The 19,719-nt window shown below is 41.6% G+C and overlaps 1 protein-coding gene across 2 annotated transcripts in view; it reads right to left on the bottom strand.

The window, feature by feature from the left end:
• Positions 1-4,274, bottom strand: part of tafazzin (tafazzin, phospholipid-lysophospholipid transacylase) — a 43,760-nt gene extending 39,486 nt beyond the window's left edge. The window contains exons 1-3 of one of the 2 annotated variants that reach the window (XM_031794914.1): positions 3,700-4,274; positions 3,137-3,274; positions 874-1,002 (exon numbers count right to left, since the gene is read on the bottom strand). In XM_031794914.1, the coding sequence (XP_031650774.1) occupies positions 874-1,002; positions 3,137-3,245 (238 nt within the window). In that variant the 5' untranslated portion in view covers positions 3,246-3,274; positions 3,700-4,274. The remainder of the gene's footprint in view (positions 1-873; positions 1,003-3,136; positions 3,275-3,699) is intronic. The other variant, XM_031794913.1, reaches the window with a different exon arrangement.
• Between the last annotated feature and the right edge of the window lie 15,445 nt (positions 4,275-19,719).

Below are 19,719 nucleotides of genomic sequence, written 5' to 3' on the forward strand. Positions count from 1 at the left end.
TCATTTAGGTTAGTATTGTGGAATAACTACAATGTTGTTGATCCATCCTCAGTGTTCTCCTATCACAGCCATTAAACTCTGTAACTGTTTTAAAGTCACCATTGGCCTCATGGTGAAATCCCTGAGCAGTTTCCTTCCTCTCCAGCAAAGACTGTCTTTGTAGTGACTGGAGGTAGTGATACACCATCCAAAGTGTAATTAATAACTTCACCAGGCTCAAAGGGATATTCAATGTCTGCTTTTAAAAAAAAAAATATTTCCCCATCTACCAATAGGTGCCCTTCTTTGTGAGGTATTGGACAACCTCACTGGTCTTTGTGGTTGAATCTGTGTTTGAAATTGACTCCGACTCACAGAAAATTGTATATGTGGGGTACAGAGATGAGGTAGTCAAAGATATCATGTTAAATACTATTATTGCACACAGAGTGATTCATGCAAGTTATTATGTGACTTGTTAAGCAAATCTTTACTCAACCGTATTTATAAATAAGAAAGGGGTTGAAGACTCAAGACCTTTCAGCTTTTCATTTTTTTATTAATTTGTGAACATTTCAAAAAACATAATTCCACCTTGACATTATGGGGTATTGTGTGTAGGCCAGTGACAAACATTTTTTTATCAATTTTAAATTCAGGCTGTAACACACAAAAAAAATTAAAACCAGAAGGCATTGTAAGGCCAAAATCTCCAACTTTGATCAATTATTTCTCAATTATGCTTTTAGATACAAATGTGAAATATATGTCAACAATCCTTCCCCCAAAGGACCATTCTATGGACGACATTTGGTGAAAATGCTCCAAATCACTGTCTTTTTTTGTCCGGGTTTCATATGGAATCACTCCATTATAATGTGTGTGTGTCCTTACCCCAGAGGTGTGGGTCGTCCATACAGGACTGGTGATTGGACAGTGTGATGAGGGGTGTGTCAGGTGGACGTTGGTCTATCAGGTCAAATAGAACATCCTGATTATGAACCGTAATACAGTTCAGATACTCTAGAGAGAGAGAAGAGAGAGAAAGAGTGTGTTAGGGTGGCACGATTAATCGAATTCACGCTGCATAGCATGCTGGCCAATCGCCTGCAGCATACCACTGCTGGCTTGCTTCTGAAGCTAAGCAGGGTTGGTCCTGGTCAGTCCCTGGATGGGAGACCAGATGCTGCTGGAAGTGGTGTTGGAGGGCCAGTAGGAGGCACTTTCCTCTATTCTAAAAAAATATCCCAATGCCTCAGGGCAGTGATTGGGGACACTGCCCTGTGTAGGGTGCCGTTAAACGGGTGTCCTGACTCTCTGAGGTCATTAAAGATGCAATGGCACTTATCGTAAGAGGGATGTTAACCCCGGTGTCCTGGCTAAATTCCCAATCTGGTCCTCAAACCATCACGTCACCTAATAATCCCCAGTTTACAATTGGCACATTCATCCCCCTCCTCTCCCCTGTAACTATTCCCCAAGTCGTTACTGCAAATGAGAACGTGTTCTCAGTCAATTTACCTGGAAAAATAAAATAAACATTTTAATTCGCAAGTGTCCCTGCTTAGAGCACGCAGTTAGATGCTGGTGAGGAGAGAAGGGGCTTTACACCTCAGATGCTGGTGAGGAGGGAAGGGGCTTTACACCTCAGTTAGATGCTGGTGAGGAGAGAAGGGGCTTTATACCTCAGATGCTGGTGAGGAGAGAAGGGGCTTAACACCTCAGTTAGATGCTGGTGAGGAGAGAAGGGGCTTTACACCTCAGTTAGATGCTGGTGAGGAGAGAAGGGGCTTTACACCTCAGTTAGATGCTGGTGAGGAGAGAAGGGGCTTCATACCTCAGATAGTGGTGAGGAGAGAAGGGGCTTCATACCTCAGTTAGATGCTGGTGAGGAGAGAAGGGGCTTTACACCTCAGATGCTAGTGAGGAGAGAAAGGGCTATACACCTCAGATGCTGGTGAGGAGAGAAGGGGCTTTAGACCTCAGTTAGATGCTGGTGAGGAGAGAAAGGGCTTTACACCTCAGTTAGATGCTGGTGAGGAGAGAAAGGGCTTTACACCTCAGTTAGATGCTGGTGAGGAGAGAAAGGGCTTTACACCTCAGATGCTGGTGAGGAGAGAAGGGGCTTTACACCTCAGTTAGATGCTGGTGAGGAGAGAAGGGGCTTTACACCTCAGATGCTGGTGAGGAGAGAAGGGGCTTTACACCTCAGATAGATGCTGGTAAGGAGAGAAGGGGCTTTACACCTCAGATGCTGGTGAGGAGAGAAGGGGCTTTACACCTCAGATGCTGGTCATCCCGTAGACACACAGAAATCACAGAGGCTATAACCTATCACATAGCCAAAGTCGTGGTTCCTGTTTACACAATCAACCAAGACTACTGCAAGAAGATCATTCAAAAGCTGGATATACAAGATTCCATCTCACAAATAAGTCGCCATCCCTACACTGTATAATAAAATGAAGATAGAAGTTGAAACATGTCGCGTTGAATGACTGGACCAGATTCCAACGTGTTGGACATAGTCAGTAGGCTACGTGTTACATGTTAAGGCACTTTGACTTATAATTTCCATTATAATAATGATTGAGCCCATTTATACATAATTACACAATCATACGCTTCCTATTCAATCTGCAGCCAATGGCTACCTGAATAAATTATGATTCATTATTATTTAAGAACTCATAAATGGTCAAATAGGAAGTCATAATGATATTAGTTAATGAATAACTGCTGCACTTATAGCACACTATATTTTGATGATCATGAAAAAAATACCAAATGTAGGTGTAATAATCTTATCTATTATATGTAGGTGTAATAATCTTATCTATTATATGTAGCCTATAACAGTGTTGGAAATGATTTGTTTCATTTGGTTTTGTATTCAGTTAGCATTTCACTGTAAGGTCCTGTTGTATTCGGCTCATGTGACAAATACAATTTGATTTGATTTATTCATTCATATGATCGCATTGTAGAAGATGTCCTGACACTTGTGTCAAGATATCCTGACACTTGATTTGACCAAGTTTAACCCAAAGTCTTTGAAAATCGCAAGTCATATTTGCAATATCTAGCCAAAACAAAAAAACTATTTCGATATTTTGTCCAGGGTGCTGGTGCAGCCCTAGTGTGTGTGGTGACTCACTGGTCCAGAAGTAGCTGTATGAGCCCACCACGCCCATAACCAGGGTGCTGGTCACCTTCCAGGCCAGCTGCGGGCACTGTGGGAACGGCCATTTCACCTCCAGGGGCATCGCTGCTCACCAACGGAACACACATCCACCTGGCGCACACACACAGGTCAGAGAACAGTATGAGAAACATACCACCGGGTCGATCTTATAACCATAACTACCAGACAGTATAGACTCTCAACACTGCAGAATGGAAGCTAAATAGCTAGCGGAATCATTTGCAGTATTGAATAGAAGTATTGCATGCATAGATCATACATCATTGGCATAGACTCATGGATTTGGATTGTTTGGTTTGTCAACAGAACACAGCTTTCCACATGTTGTCTCTGCTAGCTAGTTTCCCGTCCAAGTAAAAAATGCCTACTTTTTGCCAGGTGAAAGCTTTTTTTTAAAACACCCAAAAGCAGTTTAATACACGGATCTGGTTTCATATGACAGTTTTATACTAAGTCTGCACTGTTTTTCTCCGCGTAGTAAATGACTTGTGATCAAAGTTAAGTCCCATCCTCACCTTATGCTTTCAGCTGATAACTAGCAAGTTCGAAAAACCCGGAAAAAGGCTAATTCTGCAATGGTTTGTGGGAGCTGTAGTTCATTACGTCGAACGAATTTAAGCTTTCTGAATCGATGTAAACAAATGGTTGTTGTGTGTGTTTCTTCCATCTACTCATTGATGCTTTGAAACGACGTCTGTTCCTTCATTTCCCCTCATCCCTTCTCCACCCCTGATATATAATCAAAGACAGTACAGTATGAAGATAGTCCGAAACGGTTTCTCCAATAGAAATCCCCGATCACGCGTGTAGGCGATGTAATGGCGACGTTAGCGAGCAGAATCAACGAATCTGGTCTAAGGGTCGCCTGGCGCCTAACTGCGCATGTGCACGCCGCAAATCAGAGGTACTCCTTTGATATAAAGTTGTTTTTGGCGAAAATGATAACGTGTCAGTTTGTCACTTTCATGAGGTTGGAGTAATAAAATGTTGAACTACTTAAGACATTAACTCGAATCTAGGTTGTTCCTTTTAGATTTTCAGAAAATGAACAACTAATTAAGAATGTTTCACTAATCTCATTGACTTCTCTAACCCGGCCTGGTCTGTTTGGCCTTTTGCTCCAGCGTTCCCGGAAGCCTTGCTATTTTGCGCCTCAGGGTTTAGAAACTATGCGTTATCATGATCAGTGTCTCGTCAACAACACTGGAAAAAGTACTTCCAGGTCACGGAATTTCGGAAACGTTTCAAATAAAAGTCCCCCACGTAATAGTAGAAACATGTCAATAACCTGTATTTATTCATGATATATGAACAATAATTGTCTTCACATTAACAATGATTCATATTTGTTCATATTTAAGTGGCATTTGCATTAAATGTGGGTGTTAAAACATGTTACAAGGTCCTATAAATGATCCTGTGCGAATCAATGTATATGGAGTACATATTGGTTTATAAAGAAAAAAAACATTATGGCTGCCACAGTAAAAGTAGGGTCGGTAGAATCTATATGTAGTGTAATTTCATAGGGCTCTGAATAATATGGAGTGTTGCAGGCCATTTACTCCTCCCATTCATAGGGCTCTGAATAATACGGAGTGTTGCAGGCCATTTACTCCTCCCATTCATAGGGCTCTGAATAATACGGAGTGTTGCAGGCCATTTACTCCTCCCATTCATAGGGCTCTGAGTAATATGGAGTGTTGCAGGCCATTTACTCCTCCCATTCCATTGGCCACAATGCGAATCACACCATACAGTATCCATTCTACAGACCCTACTGAGTATTACCTACAATACATTTATATCGTCAAAAATAATAGTTTTTCCTGTACAGTGCTATATTTGTACAGTATAATATCCAAGCACCCTATTTTAATAAAGCTGTTTGACCCCAGTAAAAGGTCAGAAGCACTATTACTCAGAGCACTATGAGATGACACCATATATGTCTACAGATCCTACTGAGTATTCTCAATACGTTCACATCACCACATAGAACAGTTTTCTCTCTCTATAAGCCAATATGCAATTTATACATTTAAAAAATGATGTAGACATTTAGCAGACGGTCTTATGCAGAGCAACTTACAGTTTGTGCATTCATCTTATTAAGGTAGCTAGGTGGGACAACAACATATCACAGTCATAGTAAGTACATTTTCCTCACTAAAGTAGCTATCAGCAAAGTCAGTGCTAGTAAGGGTAAGAAAAGTCAAGTGTGAGTGTTAGTTCATAAAATGCTGTTTTATTTTGGGGGGGGGGGGGTATTTCAGATACTCTTAGAAGAGGTAGAGGTTGGAACCAATGGGACCCATGGAATAGACGAAGTAGAAGGGGCTGCTGGCTATTTAGACCACAGTCTAACCCTATTTAGACCACAGTCACCCAAGAAATACCACCATCTATGATACATTGGGTAGGATATAATCACATCAAATTTGTGCTCCACCTTATATTATATAAAGTAGTCATTCTCTTTAGATTAGATTTTTCCCTGATGTAGTTTTCATTTTGTAATGTTATTTTAACAGGCACTATGCAAAGCTGCAAACATTATTTATTTCGTATCATACACATAGCGTTTTACCACAGACCTTTATTTTCTAGGCAAAATCAGAAAACCGGAAGTCTTAATGCTGCTGCCATAACGCTCATGGTATAAAGACCGAGCTCCACCTCTAGACTTCTGGTATGGGTGAAATGCATGATGGGTTAAGGATGTCAGTGTGCCAAAGGTGAGAGCAGTCAGTGTCCTTTGAAAGCTCCTCCAGCCAAAGACTCAGGAAATAGGGTATGGCGGACCAAAACTTCCCTAATTACAATTAAATGAATAAATAAATGCACACATAAATAGAAAATACATGAATAAATAAATAAATGCCCACATAAATATATAAATACATGAATAAATAAATAAATGGCCACATAAATATATAAATACATGAATAAATAAATAAATGCCCACATAAATATATAAATAATTGATCCTTTTATTTTTATTAATTTATATTATTTCTTCATTTATTTGTTTTTGTATTTCTTCCTCCAGTGGGAGGGGGGGTGTCAATCAAACCTATGTGGGTGGTATCTAACACATCATTGGTTGATCAATGCCAGTATGATAATGAGGGGGTGTCAATCAAACCTATGTGGTTGGTATCTAACACACCATTGGTTGATCAATGCCAGTATGATAATGGGGGGGGGGGTGTCAATCAAACCTATGTGGGTGGTATCTAACACATCATTGGTTGATCAATGCCAGTATGATAATGAGGGGGTGTCAATCAAACCTATGTGGGTGGTATCTAACACATCATTGGTTGATCAATGCCAGTATGATAATGGGGGGGGTGTCAATCAAACCTATGTGGGTGGTATCTAACACATCATTGGTTGATCAATGCCAGTATGATAATGAGAGGGTGTCAATCAAACCTATGTGGTTGGTATCTAACACACCATTGGCTGATCAATGCTAGTATGATAATGAGGGGGTGTCAATCAAACCTATGTGGGTGGTATCTAACACACCATTGGTTGATCAATGCTAGTATGATAATGAGGGGGTGTCAATCAAACCTATGTGGTTGGTATCTAACACACCATTGGTTGATCAATGCTAGTATGATAATGAGGGGGTGTCAATCAAACCTATGTGGGTGGTATCTAACACACCATTGGCTGATCAATGCCAGTATGATAATGAGGGGGGTGTCAATCAAACCTATGTGGGTGGTATCTAACACACCATTGGCTGATCAATGCTAGTATGATAATGAGGGGGTGTCAATCAAACCTATGTGGGTGGTATCTAACACACCATTGGTTGATCAATGCTAGTATGATAATGGGAGGGGGGGTGTCAATCAAACCTATGTGGGTGGTATCTAACACACCATTGGTTGATCAATGCCAGTATGATAATGGGGGGGGGGGGTGTCAATCAAACCTATGTGGTTGGTATCTAACACACCATTGGTTGATCAATGCCAGTATGATAATGGGGGGGGTGTCAATCAAACCTATGTGGTTGGTATCTAACACACCATTGCCTGATCAATGCCAGTATGATAATGGGGGGGGTGTCAATCAAACCTATGTGGGTGGTATCTAACACACCATTGGTTGATCAATGCTAGTATGATAATGAGGGGGTGTCAATCAAACCTATGTGGTTGGTATCTAACACACCATTGGTTGATCAATGCTAGTATGATAATGGGGGGGGTGTCAATCAAACCTATGTGGTTGGTATCTAACACACCATTGGCTGATCAATGCCAGTATGATAATGGGGGGGGGGGGGGTGTCAATCAAACCTATGTGGTTGGTATCTAACACACCATTGGCTGATCAATGCCAGTATGATAATGAGGGGGTGTCAATCAAACCTATGTGGTTGGTATCTAACACACCATTGGTTGATCAATGCCAGTATGATAATGAGGGGGTGTCAATCAAACCTATGTGGTTGGTATCTAACACACCATTGGCTGATCAATGCCAGTATGATAATGAGGGGGTGTCAATCAAACCTATGTGGTTGGTGTCTAACACACCATTGGCTGATCAATGCCAGTATGATAATGAGAGGGTGTCAATCAAACCTATGTGGGTGGTATCTAACACACCATTGGTTGATCAATGCCAGTATGATAATGGGGGGGGTGTCAATCAAACCTATGTGGTTGGTATCTAACACACCATTGGCTGATCAATGCCAGTATGATAATGAGGGGGTGTCAATCAAACCTATGTGGTTGGTATCTAACACACCATTGGCTGATCAATGCCAGTATGATAATGAGGGGGTGTCAATCAAACCTATGTGGTTGGTATCTAACACACCATTGGCTGATCAATGCCAGTATGATAATGGGAGGGGGGGTGTCAATCAAACCTATGTGGTTGGTATCTAACACACCATTGGCTGATCAATGCCAGTATGATAATGGGAGGGGGGGTGTCAATCAAACCTATGTGGGTGGTATCTAACACACCATTGGTTGATCAATGCTAGTATGATAATGAGGGGGTGTCAATCAAACCTATGTGGGTGGTATCTAACACACCATTGGCTGATCAATGCCAGTATGATAATGAGAGGGTGTCAATCAAACCTATGTGGTTGGTATCTAACACACCATTGGCTGATCAATGCCAGTATGATAATGGGGGGGGGGTGTCAATCAAACCTATGTGGTTGGTATCTAACACACCATTGGTTGATCAATGCCAGTATGATAATGAGGGGGTGTCAATCAAACCTATGTGGTTGGTATCTAACACACCATTGGCTGATCAATGCCAGTATGATAATGAGGGGGTGTCAATCAAACCTATGTGGGTGGTATCTAACACACCATTGGTTGATCAATGCCAGTATGATAATGAGGGGGTGTCAATCAAACCTATGTGGGTGGTATCTAACACACCATTGGCTGATCAATGCCAGTATGATAATGAGGGGGTGTCAATCAAACCTATGTGGGTGGTATCTAACACACCATTGGCTGATCAATGCCAGTATGATAATGAGGGGGTGTCAATCAAACCTATGTGGGTGGTATCTAACACACCATTGGTTGATCAATGCTAGTATGATAATGAGGGGGTGTCAATCAAACCTATGTGGGTGGTATCTAACACACCATTGGTTGATCAATGCCAGTATGATAATGAGAGGGTGTCAATCAAACCTATGTGGGTGGTATCTAACACACCATTGGTTGATCAATGCCAGTATGATAATGAGGGGGTGTCAATCAAACCTATGTGGTTGGTATCTAACACACCATTGGCTGATCAATGCCAGTATGATAATGAGGGGGTGTCAATCAAACCTATGTGGTTGGTATCTAACACACCATTGGCTGATCAATGCCAGTATGATAATGAGGGGGTGTCAATCAAACCTATGTGGTTGGTATCTAACACACCATTGGTTGATCAATGCCAGTATGATAATGAGGGGGTGTCAATCAAACCTATGTGGTTGGTATCTAACACACCATTGGCTGATCAATGCCAGTATGATAATGAGGGGGTGTCAATCAAACCTATGTGGTTGGTATCTAACACACCATTGGTTGATCAATGCCAGTATGATAATGAGGGGGTGTCAATCAAACCTATGTGGGTGGTATCTAACACACCATTGGTTGATCAATGCTAGTATGATAATGAGGGGGTGTCAATCAAACCTATGTGGGTGGTATCTAACACACCATTGGTTGATCAATGCCAGTATGATAATGAGGGGGTGTCAATCAAACCTATGTGGTTGGTGTCTAACACACCATTGGCTGATCAATGCCAGTATGATAATGAGAGGGTGTCAATCAAACCTATGTGGGTGGTATCTAACACACCATTGGTTGATCAATGCTAGTATGATAATGAGGGGGTGTCAATCAAACCTATGTGGGTGGTATCTAACACACCATTGGTTGATCAATGCCAGTATGATAATGAGGGGGTGTCAATCAAACCTATGTGGTTGGTGTCTAACACACCATTGGCTGATCAATGCCAGTATGATAATGAGAGGGTGTCAATCAAACCTATGTGGTTGGTATCTAACACACCATTGGCTGATCAATGCCAGTATGATAATGAGGGGGTGTCAATCAAACCTATGTGGTTGGTATCTAACACACCATTGGTTGATCAATGCCAGTATGATAATGGGGGGGGGGTGTCAATCAAACCTATGTGGGTGGTATCTAACACACCATTGGTTGATCAATGCTAGTATGATAATGAGGGGGTGTCAATCAAACCTATGTGGGTGGTATCTAACACACCATTGGTTGATCAATGCCAGTATGATAATGAGGGGGTGTCAATCAAACCTATGTGGGTGGTATCTAACACACCATTGGTTGATCAATGCCAGTATGATAATGAGGGGGTGTCAATCAAACCTATGTGGGTGGTATCTAACACACCATTGGTTGATCAATGCTAGTATGATAATGGGGGGGGTGTCAATCAAACCTATGTGGGTGGTATCTAACACACCATTGGTTGATCAATGCCAGTATGATAATGAGGGGGTGTCAATCAAACCTATGTGGGTGGTATCTAACACACCATTGGTTGATCAATGCCAGTATGATAATGAGAGGGTGTCAATCAAACCTATGTGGGTGGTATCTAACACACCATTGGTTGATCAATGCCAGTATGATAATGAGAGGGTGTCAATCAAACCTATGTGGGTGGTATCTAACACACCATTGGTTGATCAATGCCAGTATGCGTTCAGTATGACAGAACATGTTCAAAATTTAAAGGCCATGTTTTATATTAGCACCCCCAAAAAAGAGGAGATTACGTAGAGAGTATTGGATATTCATGAAATGGAATGTGTGGGAATAGATATATGTAGAAATAACATTGTAATAGTTCATTTATATAACCCCTGCAAACCTCTCATGTTAGACGTGTAGGGGTAGGAAGGTAATATAATATAATATATAATAATAATATAATAATATAAGACAGAGAGAAGACAGAGAGAAGGGAGACACGGACAGAATAATGATTAAGACAGAGAGAATGGAGTTATGGCCAGAAGAATGATTAAGACAGAGAGAAGGGAGTTATGGCCAGAATAATGATTAAGACAGAGAGAAGGGAGACATGGCCAGAAGAATGATTAAGACAGAGAGAAGGGAGACATGGCCAGAAGAATGATTAAGACAGAGAGAAGGGAGACATGGCCAGAAGAATGATTAAGACAGAGAGAATGGAGTTATGGCCAGAATAATGATTAAGACAGAGAGAATGGAGTTATGGCCAGAAGAATGATTAAGACAGAGAGAATGGAGTTATGGCCAGAAGAATGATTAAGACAGAGAGAAGGGAGTTATGGCCAGAATAATGATTAAGACAGAGAGAATGGAGACATGGCCAGAATAATGATTAAGACAGAGAGAATGGAGTTATGGCCAGAATAATGATTAAGACAGAGAGAAGGGAGACATGGCCAGAATAATGATTAAGACAGAGAGAAGGGAGACATGGCCAGAATAATGATTAAGACAGAGAGAAGGGAGACACGGCCAGAATAATGATTAAGACAGAGAGAAGGGAGACATGGCCAGAATAATGATTAAGACAGAGAGAATGGAGTTATGGCCAGAAGAATGATTAAGACAGAGAGAATGGAGACATGGCCAGAATAATGATTAAGACAGAGAGAATGGAGTTATGGCCAGAAGAATGATTAAGACAGAGAGAATGGAGTTATGGCCAGAAGAATGATTAAGACAGAGAGAATGGAGACATGGCCAGAAGAATGATTAAGACAGAGAGAATGGAGTTATGGCCAGAAGAATGATTAAGACAGAGAGAATGGAGACATGGCCAGAAGAATGATTAAGACAGAGAGAAGGGAGTTATGGCCAGAATAATGATTAAGACAGAGAGAAGGGAGTTATGGCCAGAAGAATGATTAAGACAGAGAGAAGGGAGTTATGGCCAGAAGAATGATTAAGACAGAGAGAATGGAGTTATGGCCAGAATAATGATTAAGACAGAGAGAATGGAGTTATGGCCAGAATAATGATTAAGACAGAGAGAAGGGAGTTATGGCCAGAATAATGATTAAGACAGAGAGAATGGAGTTATGGCCAGAATAATGATTAAGACAGAGAGAAGGGAGTTATGGCCAGAAGAATGATTAAGACAGAGAGAAGGGAGACATGGCCAGAAGAATGATTAAGACAGAGAGAATGGAGACATGGCCAGAAGAATGATTAAGACAGAGAGAATGGAGACATGGCCAGAAGAATGATTAAGACAGAGAGAATGGAGTTATGGCCAGAATAATGATTAAGACAGAGAGAAGGGAGTTATGGCCAGAAGAATGATTAAGACAGAGAGATGGGAGACACGGCCAGAATAATGATTAAGACAGAGAGAAGGGAGTTATGGCTAGAAGAATGATTAAGACAGAGAGATGGGAGACACGGCCAGAATAATGATTAAGACAGAGAGAAGGGAGTTATGGCCAGAAGAATGATTAAGACAGAGAGAATGGAGTTATGGCCAGAATAATGATTAAGACAGGGAGAAGGGAGTTATGGCCAGAAGAATGATTAAGACAGAGAGAAGGGAGTTATGGCCAGAATAATGATTAAGACAGAGAGAAGGGAGTTATGGCCAGAAGAATGATTAAGACAGGGAGAAGGGAGTTATGGCCAGAAGAATGATTAAGACAGAGAGAAGGGGGACATGGCCAGAATAATGATTAAGACAGAGAGAAGGGAGACACGGCCAGAATAATGATTAAGACAGAGAGAAGGGAGACACGGACAGAATAATGATTAAGACAGAGAGAAGGGAGTTATGGCCAGAATAATGATTAAGACAGAGAGAAGGGAGACATGGCCAGAATAATGATTAAGACAGAGAGAAGGGAGACACGGCCAGAATAATGATTAAGACAGAGAGAAGGGAGTTATGGCCAGAATAATGATTAAGACAGAGAGAAGGGAGACACGGCCAGAATAATGATTAAGACAGAGAGAAGGGAGTTATGGCCCGAATAATGATTAAGACAGAGAGAAGGGAGTTATGGCCCGAATAATGATTAAGACAGAGAGAAGGGAGTTATGGCCAGAATAATGATTAAGACAGAGAGAAGGGAGTTATGGCCAGAAGAATGATTAAGACAGAGAGAAGGGAGACATGGCCAGAATAATGATTAAGACAGAGAGAAGGGAGTTATGGCCAGAAGAATGATTAAGACAGAGAGAAGGGAGACACGGCCAGAATAATGATTAAGACAGAGAGAAGGGAGTTATGGCCAGAATAATGATTAAGACAGAGAGAAGGGAGACATGGCCAGAAGAATGATTAAGACAGAGAGAAGGGAGACATGGCCAGAAGAATGATTAAGACAGAGAGAAGGGAGTTATGGCCAGAAGAATGATTAAGACAGAGAGAAGGGAGACACGGCCAGAATAATGATTAAGACAGAGAGAAGGGAGTTATGGCCAGAATAATGATTAAGACAGAGAGAAGGGAGACATGGCCAGAAGAATGATTAAGACAGAGAGAAGGGAGACATGGCCAGAATAATGATTAAGACAGAGAGAAGGGAGACATGGCCAGAATAATGATTAAGACAGAGAGAAGGGAGTTATGGCCAGAATAATGATTAAGACAGAGAGAAGGGAGTTATGGCCAGAAGAATGATTAAGACAGAGAGAAGGGAGTTATGGCCAGAATAATGATTAAGACAGAGAGAAGGGAGACATGGCCAGAATAATGATTAAGACAGAGAGAAGGGAGACATGGCCAGAAGAATGATTAAGACAGAGAGAAGGGAGACACGGCCAGAATAATGATTAAGACAGAGAGAAGGGAGACATGGCCAGAATAATGATTAAGACAGAGAGAAGGGAGACATGGCCAGAAGAATGATTAAGACAGAGAGAAGGGAGACATGGCCAGAAGAATGATTAAGACAGAGAGAAGGGAGACATGGCCTGCAGGAATTTTGCTCCACTATTGGTAAGGGGACTGACATTGGTGCGGTTTGGAAAATGTTTAAAAAAATGAAACGTCACAGCTGTATCAGGTAAAGAAAAGGCAGATGTCCTAGGTGGTGCGTTTGCAGCTTTCATAGATGTGAGTTCCTGTGTGATGAGAGCAAGAGGAGACAGTTAAAGTAAAAAGCAGAGTCAGGAGAAGCTATGGATGCAGAGTTCTCTGTTTTTGAGATGATGATGTTGTAGGGCGCGCTGACATCCAACATGTGTAATTATTATTATTATTATTGATTTTTTTAGAGGTGGATACGCTTTATATTTCAGGAAGATTGTTGCTTCCATCAATGTAATTGTAAGCATCATTTCCAATCCCCCATATATTTTTGGGGTAAAAATATATATCCATATACATATGCATACATATACAGGTATATACGTACACATACGTATATAGATATACATACTTAAAGAATATAGCTTTATTATTCCCCACAAACCCTACCACCCTTCCCCCAATTGGAGTAAACTAATGAACAATAACTGTCACGTTCTGACCCTAGTTCTTGTGTTATTTGTTTGTTTTAGTTGGTCAGGACGTGAGTTTTGTGGGCATTCTATGTTTTGTGTTTCTAGGTTGGTTTTCTGTGTTCGGCCTAGTATGGTTCTCAATCAGAGGCAGGTGTCGTTAGTTGTCTCTGATTGAGAATCATACTTAGGTAGCCTGGGTTTCACTGTTGTTTTGTGGGTGATTGTTTCCGTGTTTGTTCGCTACACGGTACTGTTTCGGTTTTGTTCACGTTTATTGTTTGGTATTCATTGAGTGTTCAGTTTATGTTTTATTAAACAATATGGACACTTACCACGTGGTCCGTGGTTCTTGGTCCGATCCTTGCATCTTGGTCCGAACCTTTACAATAACACTTAGGCTTCTACCTTCAGTTTATACATCTTATACACATTTTACAGACAATCTTTTTTACAATAGTTATATTTTGTTTGTTTTTAGTCCTGACCTTCCTCTATTTCTGATGTCTATCCAGTTTGATTTCTATTTGTAACTGTGCTATTTCACAAAATGAGCCTATATACAATATATTCTACAGACCCTGTATGTTTTACATTGGTTATCTTGTTATTAGTCCCACCCTTCAGCTCCATCCAACCCCTCCCATCTATCTCTCAACATCATCCATTTTGGATTTCTGTTTGCCATATATTTTTTCAACTGTGCTGTGATGCTTCACATACAGTATTTACTGAACCTTTCTATTCTCATAGCTTCTACAGATTGTGAATTTAAAAAAGCTGACCACGACTCCATTTTGTTGCTCCCTGCGTACAGACAGAAACTAAAACAAGAAGCTCCTGCGCTGAGGTCTGTTCAACACTGGTCCGACCAATCTGATTCCACACTCCAAGACTACTTCCATCACGTGGACTGGGATATGTTTCGTATTGCGTCAAACAACAACATTGACGAATACGCTGATTCGGTGAGCGAGTTCATTAGAACATGCGTTGAAGATGTCGTTCCCATAGCAACGATTAAAACATTCCCAAACCAGAAACCGTGGATTGATGGCAGCATTCGCTTGAAACTGAAAGCGCACACCACTGCTTTTAATCAGGGCAAGGTGACCGGAAACATGACCGAATACAAACAGTGTAGCTATTCCCTCCGCAAGGCAATCAAACAAGCTAAGCGTCAGTATAGAGACAAAGTAGAATCGCAATTCAACGGCTCAGACACAAGAGGTATGTGGCAGGGTCTACAGTCAATCACGGATTACAAAAAGAAAACCATCCCCGTCACGGACCAGGATGTCTTGCTCCCAGGCAGACTAAATAACTTTTTTGCCCGCTTTGAGGACAATACAGTGCCACTGACAAGGCCCTCAACCAAAACATGCAGACTATCCTTCACTGCAGCCGACGTGAGGAAAACATTTAAACGAGTTAACCCTCGCAAGGCTGCAGGCCCAGACGGCATCCCCAGCCGCGCCCTGAGAGCATGCGCAGACCAGCTGGCTGGTGTGTTTACGGACTTATTCAATCAATCCCTATCCCAGTCTGCTGTTCCCACATGCTTCAAGAGGGCCACCATTGTTCCTGTTCCCAAGAAAGCTAAGGTAACTGAGCTAAACGACTACCGCCCCGTAGCACTCACTTCCGTCATCATGAAGTGCTTTGAGAGACTAGTCAAGGACCATATCACCTCCACCCTACCTGACACCCTAGACCCACTCCAATTTGCTTACCGCCCGAATAGGTCCACACACTGCCCTAACCCATCTGGACAAGAGGAATACCTATGTGAGAATGCTGTTCATCGACTACAGCTCGGCATTTAACACCATAGTACCCTCCAAGCTCGTCATCAAGCTCGAGACCCTGGGTCTCGACCCTGCCCTGTGCAACTGGGTACTGGACTTCCTGACGGGCTGCCCCCAGGTGGTGAGGGTAGGCAACAACATCTCCACCCCGCTGATCCTCAACACTGGGGCCCCACAAGGGTGCGTTTTGAGCCCTCTCCTGTACTCCCTGTTCACCCACGACTGCGTGGCCATGCACGCCTCCAACTCAATCATCAAGTTTGCGGACGACACAACAGTGGTAGGCTTGATTACCAACAACGACGAGACGGCCTACAGGGAGGAGGTGAGGGCCCTCGGAGTGTGGTGTCAGGAAAATAACCTCACACTCAACGTCAACAAAACTAAGGAGATGATTGTGGACTTCAGGAAACAGCAGAGGGAACACCCCCTATCCACATCGATGGAACAGTAGTGGAGAGGGTAGTAAGTTTTAAGTTCCTCGGCGTACACATCACAGACAAACTGAATTGGTCCACCCTCACAGACAGCATCGTGAAGAAGGTGCAGCAGCGCCTCTTCAACCTCAGGAGGCTGAAGAAATTCGGCTTGTCACCAAAAGCACTCACAAACTTCTACAGATGCACAATCGAGAGCATCCTGGCGGGCTGTATCACCGCCTGGTACGGCAACTGCCCCGCCCACAACCGTAAGACTCTCCAGAGGGTAGTGAGGTCTGCACAACGCATCAACGGGGGCAAACTACCTGCCCTCCAGGACACCTACACCACCCGATGTCACAGGAAGGCCATAAAGATCATCAAGGACAACAACCACCCGAGCCACTGACTGTTCACCTCGCTATCATCCAGAAGGCGAGGTCAGTACAGGTGCATCAAAGCTGGGACCAGAGAGACTGAAAAACAGCTTCTATCTCAAGGCCATCAGACTGTTAAACAGCCACCACTAACATTGAGTGGCTGCTGCCAACACACTGACTCAACTCCAGCCACTTTAATCATGGGAATTGATGGGAAATGATGTAAAATATATCACTAGCCACTTTAAACAATGCTACCTAATATAATGTTTACATACCCTACATTATTCATCTCATATGTATACGTATATACTGTACTCTATATCATCTACTGCATCTTTATGTAATACACGTATCACTAGCCACTTTAACTATGCCACTTTGTTTACATACTCACCTCATATGTATATACTGTACTCGATAACATCTACTGTATCTTGCCTATGCCGCTCTGTACCATCACTCATTCATATATCTTTATGTACATATTCTTTATCCCCTTACACTTGTGTGTATAAGGTAGTAGTTTTGGAATTGTTAGTTAGATTACCTGTTGGTTATTGCCTTTATTGAGGTCTAATGCTTTAATATTTAATAATTTCTGCCCTCCGAATTCATTTTCGTTATATAAATAGGCTCTTTTAATTTTGTCTGGCTTGCCATTTCAAATACAATTGAATATTTTTTAGTTCATATAATTTAAAAAGCAGGTCACTAGGTGTAGGCAAAACCATAAGCAAATAGGACAACCGTGACATGACTAAAGAGTTAATCAGGGTGATTTTTCCACAAATAGACAGGTATCTTCCTTTCCCTGTAGCAAGATCTTATCTATTTTTTATAACGTTCTATTCAAATATATTGTAGTGAGATCATTTCTTTCTTTTGGGATTTGTATACCGAGTCCACATCTCTGTCAGACAATTTAATTGGTAAACTACATGGTAATGTAAAATGTGCATTTTTTTTGTGATCCAAGACGTAATATAGTACACATATTTTGGTTGTTATCCAGAGAGGGCGGCAAAAGTATCTCGATCCTCTATGAGGCCGTGGAGGGATTCTAATTGTGGTTTTAAAAGAAAACATGAATCATCAGCGTACAATGACACCTTAGTTTTTAGGCCATGGATTTCTAATCCCTTAATATTATTGTTTGATCTAATTTTAACAGCTAACATTTCGACGGCAATAATAAATAGATATGCCGATAGTGGACAACCTTGTTTTTCTCCTCTAGATAGTTAAAAACTTTCTGAGATGTAACCATTATTTACTACTTTATACCTAGGGTTACTATACATAACTCTACCCCATTTTATAAGAGATTCCCCAAAATTGAAATATTCTAGGCATTTATATATAAACTTCAGTCGTACTTTATCAAAAGCCTTTTCAAAAACAACTATGAAAACCAGGCCTGGTGTCCCCGATATTTCATAGTGTTCTATTGTTTCCAGTACTTGTCTTATAGTATCTCCAAGGTGTCGTCCATGTAAAAAAAAACTGTCTGATTAGGATGAATAATATCTGACAATACTTTTTTAATTCTGTGTGCCAAGCATTTTGCTAGGATTTTTGCATCACAACACTGAAGTGTAGGGGGCCTCCAAGTTTTTAAATGGACTGGATCTTTATATATACAGCACTTGGGTCCTGTTTCAGTAATAATGATATCAGACCTTCTTGTTGTGTGCCCGATAATCTACCATTTATATAGGAGTGGTTACAACATGCTAATAACGGTCCTCTGAGTACATCAGAAAAAGGTTTGTTATACTTCCACTGGTATGTCATCCAGCCCTGGAGTTTTCCCAGCCTTAAAGGCTTTAAATGCACCAAGAAGTTCCTCCTCTGTAATTTGGCCTTCACATGGTCTTTCTGTACAAATGTTAATTTTACACTATTATTAGGAAAATAATCCATGCAATTAGCTGGGAGGCACACAGTACTACATAGAGCCATGACTACATGGAACTCTATTCCACATCAGGTAACTGATGCAGCAGTAGAATCAAATTTAAAAAGCAGGTAAAAATACACCTCATGGAACAGAGGTGACTGTAAAACAACACAAACATTGGCACAGACACATGCATACACACACACACACGCACACACACGCACACGTGCACACACAAAAACATACGCACCATACAGACACATGGATTTAGTACTGTAGATATATGGTAGTAGTGGAGTAGGGTCTGAGGGCACACAGTGTGTTGTGAATGTATTATAATGTTTTTAAAATTGTATAAACTTCCTTAATTTTGCTGGACCCCAGGAAGAGTAGCTGCTGCCTTGGCAGGAACTAATGGGGATCCATAATAAACCCCAGGAAGAGTAGCTGCTGCCTTGGCAGGAACTAATGGGGATCCATAATAAACCCCAGGAAGGGTAGCTGTTGCCATTGGCAGGAACTAATGGGGATCCATAATAAACCCCAGGAAGAGTAGCTGCTGCCTTGGCAGGAACTAATGGAGATCCATAATAAACCCCAGGAAGAGTAGCTGCTGCCTTGGCAGGAACTAATGGGGATCCTGTCATTCCCTGGTCATAGAGAGGCTTTTATTCTCTATTTTGGGTAGGCCAGGGTGTGACTAGGGTGGATATTCTAGTTTCTTTATTTCTATGTTTTCTGTTTCTATGTTTTGGCCTGGTATGGTTCTCAATCAGGGACAGCTGGCTATCGTTGTCTCTGATTGGGAATCATACTTAGGCAGCCTTTTTTCCTTTGGTATTTTGTGGGTAGATGTCTGTGTTAGTGGCCTGTATTGCTCTACTCAGCTTCACGTTAGTTTCTTTGTTTCTTGGAGTGCTGCATGCTCATGTTTTTGATTAACCGACCTGGAAGATCAGGTGTGTTGAATTCAGGAAATCACTGAACTG

Source organism: Oncorhynchus kisutch, linkage group LG17 (assembly GCF_002021735.2).
Source record: "Oncorhynchus kisutch isolate 150728-3 linkage group LG17, Okis_V2, whole genome shotgun sequence".
NCBI classification, from domain to species: domain Eukaryota; kingdom Metazoa; phylum Chordata; class Actinopteri; order Salmoniformes; family Salmonidae; genus Oncorhynchus; species Oncorhynchus kisutch.